A 6,000-nucleotide genomic window follows, 5' to 3' on the forward strand; every position below is an offset into this window, starting at 1 on the left:
CTCCAGGTACTACTCTGACATCTCCAGGATGCCAGTCATCAGTGACCAGGACATGAGTGCCTACCTGGCAGAGCAGTCGCGCCTGCACGCCAACCAGTTCAACAGCATGTCGGCCCTACACGAGATCTACTCCTACATCGTCAAGTACAAGGATGAGGTGAGATCCCTATGGACTCCTTAGATATTTTAATTTATGTCAACATGCTTTTGGACCTTGAGTGTCTAGTTATATCTTACCGTGTCCATGTCCACTATGACTCGAGGTTAAACTGATTACGTTTAGGTGGTCAAAGGTCGAGGTCACTGTGACCTCATGAGGTGACGATTTGACATATGTCTAATAGGATGAAATGATAACATTTTGACACTTGATATCCTAAAAGTGATGCGTTAAATGCAGTGCAACATGATAATATTCTGCAAAATATGTTCTGGCCATTATTCAACGCCACATCTCTTGAACAGCAACTGCAGGGCGGTGATTCTAGTCATTCACTTGCAGCTGATTTTTCACATTAAAGGTCTTCCTGCCTGCCTGTTATCTGTATGATCTTAATGGTAAAAATCTACAGAAATGTTGAGTTTCATTGATGGTGGCTAGACATTGGTTGGGAAAATTGTAAATATGGAAAAAAATATACTGTAGGTAGAGATACAGTAGGTGAATGAAACAGGTATTTCTGTTTAAGAATAGAAATTCAGAGCAGCAGAGTGTTATAATTTATACCATGTATCAGTTATGAACATGGTAGGAAGGATGTTGGTGTCTTCTGGCAGCCTTATTTTGGAAGAATGGCCGCATGTTTTAAAATGCCCTATAACATCGACTGACACCTTCACCTTTCTGTCTGCAGATCTTGTCGGCGTTGGAGCGGGACGAGCAGGCGAGGAGACAGAGACTGAGGAGCAAGCTGGAGCAGGTCATCGACACAATGGCCCTGACCAGCTGAGGACCATCCAGCACCTCCATCTTCTCTTTTTCTTCACTCCTCCTCTCCATCTGTCTCTCCCACTCGCTCCTCTCAACCCAACAACAAAACTCCAACCCCCAACAATACGACAGACGAACTGCAAAAAGGACTGAAGCAGTATACTGCAAAACTGGGGGGGGAGTTCGGCAGAGATGGGCGGGCCTGTGTACGCTTACATGTGTATGTGTGTGTGTTTGTCTGCAGCCCCGTACAGTGTGTGGGCTGGTGTCTGCTGTGTGAGGGACTGGGACACCGGACGTTTTCACACAAGCATACATGGAGAAACATGTCAACTGACAGCATTTGATTATTGTGGATGTTGGTGTTTGTCGTTTGCTTGATTTTGATTTCAGGAGTTTTGTCTTGATGACGCGATGGTCAGGAAAGAAACAATGGAAGCCTGGAAAAGAACTCCATATATGGCCTCATTAGCAGGACGGACCAATCTGTGATGAGCCAGTGGAGAGAGGCTCTCTAGGTCATGTGACTCCAACGGGTGTCACCGTTTTAAAGGATGTTAGATTTTTTTTTTTTTTTGTATAAATGTAATCAACTGCCCACTCTCTGATCTCTCGCCACTTGTATTACTGCTGAATTTGCACAATTTACAGAAACGTTACAAAGGAAGACGATATAGATATTATATATAAATACAGCTACGTTTTTAAAGAAAGATTAGGGAGAAAACAATTTTTGTTGTTTTTCTTTTTCAACCAACAAACACGATAAAAATACAAACGATACAAAACATGATTTGATATTTGAAGTACAAAAGAAAAAAACAACGTAGACAAAAAAAAAAACAACGAAAAAGAAACAAAAAAGTCGTACTGTGCCATGTTTTCTTTGAATGTTGTTTAGTGCAAAGACATTTTGTTAGATGGAATGTGCTACCGTATGATTTTAAATATGAACATGCCTAGTGACTGAAAAGAATTGTTTGAGCAGTGACCCGTCATAAGATCCTTGTTGAAAAAAGCGGGACGTCTTCGCGAGGACAGTTCATGGTGTCATGGTGATAACATGAAGTTGCTGTTGTTTCTAATTCAATCAGTGCAATCTTTTGGTTTCAGAAAACCAAATATATACTCACAGGATTGTCGCTTTATCGTGGCCAAGTCTGTATCCGGCGCCGCGGCCGGTTCTGTTCTTCGAGGGTCAAGAAGTGACGGTTCAGTGGATCATGGTTTAGTGACTGAACAATGAAGTAGCTACATTGCACTACCTGAAATATTCCAGTTTGCCCCGATACCACGCAGCCACCATATCTAACAGTTTGTGTTATCCATCCCTTGAAGGCTCATTAATTGTCCTGTTGGAGCAAAGCAGAAGTTTTGGTGCTCTCAGACGCTGTTTACGTCTTTACAGGAGCGACAATGAGGTCAGGTGGAGCTTAGCAGAGCCCTTCAGTGGTGAAACAAAGTGGGAAAAGCTGTTTGCAGCCTAAAGCCACTTTTTCTTTCATTTTCTCCATGTTAATACCCAAATAGAGGGGCAAAGAAAAGATATAAGTGTTTCTCTCCACCTCTTATCTATCTATTTGAGACGGGGGGGTTTAGCTTTTTATCAATGAGGGGTGTTATAGAAGATACAGGGGTGAGACACCTCTGTTCATTAGCTACACAAGGCTGAGTAATCCTCCCCTTAGCCTGCAGCTCTTGTTTCAAAAACTAGCCTATTGCCATGTGTGGCTTAAGCTTTTCTTTTTATTATTACTGCTCTCTTAAGAGGATTTCTTTGTTTCTCTTTTTTTGAAGTCTTGAAGTCAGGGTTTTTGACTTTGTGGTGAGAAATAATGTTTCAGATTTTTTTTCTTTTTTTTTTTTCTGCTTGCCGAAAACCAAACTGTGGTCTGTATAATGTTTTTGTTGATGTTTTCATTTGTAAATTGTATACTTTTTCATGAGGACAAAAGCTGTTTGCCATTTTTTTGTAATCAGTTTTATTTTATTTTTTTTTGTCTTTTTATTTTCAACATGTAAATTGTACATTACGGTACACAGAAGACAAAATTCTCTTCGGTTTTGCCTGAAGTTGAAGTACTTGACCGAACTCGAGGTTTATTTTTCCTGATATCAAGGATCAAAATGAAAAATTGTTGCATCAGATGAGCATCTGTGTCTTTGTGATGGAAATGTGACTTGCTGCTTTAACTCTTGTACCTTGTTTTTCTATCAAACATTAGGGCTGTCATTTTATGCTGATCATGAATGCTGTCGCTGTCCATTTTTACGCCAGGTTCCTTAAAAAAAACAAAAAACAATCTTCTCTCACATACAAGAATAGTGAGCACAACCTCAACCCAAATTAATGTCGACCCACCATTTTGTTTACATGTTTAAGATGTGACATTGCTTTCTACAGCTGCATACATACAGTATGAGCATAGTTCAACTGGATACCTGTGGGGACTTCATAGTTCACTCTGTACCTGCCAAAACATAGTCTTGAGGGACCGCTCTGCTGATGTTAGGATACAGATTTCTCCTTTTCAGCTGACCAGGTTGGCCCCACACACACAATCATCTCTGTTTTAATAATAGCTATTAAAACGTGTACTGCAAAACCTCCACCAAAATATGCTTAGTCCACTTTACGAACATTATAAAGATGTTTTTTCTTCTTCGCTATACAGCTGAGTTTTTGCTGCATTCGTACATTTTGCTGCTCTTACTGTAGATCACAAGGAAATGGATGACTGCTGAGGCCCGAGCTCAGCAGTGCTGTTAACAGCAGCCCTTTGAATGATCAGTATGAGCACAATGTACAGTAGGTTTCAATTCCCCTCGGCCCCTGCAAAAGCACATAGACTGAAACCAGCTGAGGCGCCAGTGGCCAGTTGGTGATCCGTCAGGCTTTTTAAAGACACTTAAAACATTCTCAATTCATTCTCAGGTTCATGCTCCATTTGTGTCGTATTCTGGTTGTAATTTGGTTGATTAAACGACTGCTGGGGGAGTCGGCTTGTTTATCGTTTGCATGGCTACTTGCCTTTTAGATTGACCCGGACGCATCTTTAGAGAAACTTCCCCAGCCACCGTTCTCTATCCTTCATTTTGCACTGTTTGGTGTGATAATTGACTTGTATTTATTGTTATTGAGGTGGTATACAGCATGTCTGTTGTCTAAGAGTGTTTGATGTCATCAGTCGGAGCTTGTCAAAAGACAAACATGTAGGTTGATGGGGAGTTGCTGGTTTAATGCTGTTTAATCTGTCAAGTCAGAACAAATGAACAAGTGAAGTTTACTGCACTGCCTTCAATGTGAGCAGATTCAGCACAGTCACATATCTCATGTTTAATTCTCAGCTCTTTAGACATGCTTAGTCACACTTTTGCCTTTCCAAACAACCATAGTTCAATCAAACCCAAGTCCTGGCACCATTCTGTTTTCTGTTTATTTTCTCCTGCTTTCTTCCATTTCTGGAAAATTCACTAGTTGTTTTTATTTTTTTCTTCCTTTTCTTAAACCGAAGTTACATAGAAACCAAGGAAACATAAAGCAAAACGAAATTCGGACAGAGCTGGCAAAGGAGTTTTAATATTACAATAACTCAGATACAGAGTTTCAGACTTGAAGCAACTGTCACAAGTTTGCAGGTTAACATTCATTGTGTAAATATTCTGTTATTTCCTATTTTGCAGATTTACTACTTGTAAATAAACACACATCAAGGAGAGATTAAACATTTTTTGCTAAATAAAATGTGTCATGGGATTTTTATTTAATGATTTGTGCTGTTTTGTAGATGGATGAAAAAGTCATGCAGGTTTGTTACCGTTTGTTCCACAGCTTACACCTGTTTGCTATACTATCTTAATATGTGTGTATTTGTTATTTTCTCTACCTGCAGCCGTCCTTCATTCATCCATTCATTCATTTTCAGATGATCTAATCACCTGGACAACATTGAAGGCTGCCTCTGTCAACATTTAACACAACGAAACATTTTGTAACCCTCAGTGTGAGGTACTGGAAAACTTTGACTTTGGTTCTGCTACAGAAGTGTATCTGCACTAATATCGATCATTTCCTTTCAATAATGAGTCCACGCCAGCTTCTTAATGGGCTGTGTCATTTAGTATCAATGAACTGAGGTTCAAATTGTTCATACCCAGAGAAACCTTGTCAGCCTGCAGCACGATGGCTTCCCTCCACCGTCTGCCCGCCTTTCATAACAGGACCGGCATCATTAATCATTCTCGTGGCACATGTACTTGAGTGGCTGGTGGAGGTTTGTTCTCTGGAGGTGTTAATACTAACACGTTTACCCCCCAACCATACATCATGCTTGCACTGCCCTCAGCTTACATGGGCACTTAATGGAAGAGCAGCTCTGAGTGTATAATACAGTGGAGCGTTAGTTGGCTCAGATAGGCCGGGCCACTGATTTCCATGGCATGTATTGTTGCTGAATGAGAAGGCATGGAGTTGAAGAGCGAGAGAGGCACCCGGAAGAAAGCATACTGGAATGAACCAAAACCACCTTGTCCTTTTTTTCATGGCCTGCCTTAAAGCGTCAGCACTTCCCTCCCCCCCACCCGGATTCAATGAGCCCAGATAGACAGAAAATGTTATCGTTCGCACCATGTGTAACCAGCCGGGCTAATTCAATTAAAATTCCATCCAAGGAGGAACGCTGAAATTGCGTAATGGTCGTGGGAGCACTGAATCTCGTAATGATCCTGTCAAGAGGCAAATGATCTTGCAGCGCGAACATTATGATAAATTCCTTGCAAAGCACAAGATGCTCGTTTCTTCACCCCCCTCCCCCCCGCCTCCCCTCTCCACCTCTCCTTGCATGCAAAATTCTGTTGCCATAGTTAATAAAGCCATGATCTGTATTTGCCCCACCCCCCACCCCCCTCCCCTTCCCATTTCCTTTTTAATCTCGTTTAGTTACAATTGAAGAGGGCTCTGTGTTTTATCGCACACTGAACCCAGTGAAATTGGAATTCTATTTTAGCTGAGGAGTCTTTCGGTATCTGTCAATGTGTGTTGCATCACGAGCATGGCGGAACCGGGGCAC

At 41.4% G+C, this 6,000-nt stretch overlaps 1 protein-coding gene across 4 annotated transcripts in view; it reads left to right on the top strand.

Moving 5' to 3' along the window:
* The window catches only part of plxna1b (plexin A1b), a 188,399-nt gene extending 183,705 nt beyond the window's left edge, over window positions 1-4,694 (top strand). For all 4 annotated transcript variants that reach the window (XM_084348545.1, XM_084348547.1, XM_084348546.1 and 1 more), the window contains exons 31-32: window positions 7-157; window positions 855-4,694. In XM_084348545.1, coding sequence (XP_084204671.1) covers window positions 7-157; window positions 855-950 — 247 coding nt within the window. In that variant the 3' untranslated portion in view covers window positions 951-4,694. The remainder of the gene's footprint in view (window positions 1-6; window positions 158-854) is intronic.
* Window positions 4,695-6,000: the final 1,306 nt, after the last annotated feature.

This window comes from Pagrus pagrus (genome assembly GCF_965226575.1).
Source record: "Pagrus pagrus genome assembly, chromosome: 3".
Classification (NCBI taxonomy): Eukaryota; Metazoa; Chordata; class Actinopteri; order Spariformes; family Sparidae; genus Pagrus; species Pagrus pagrus.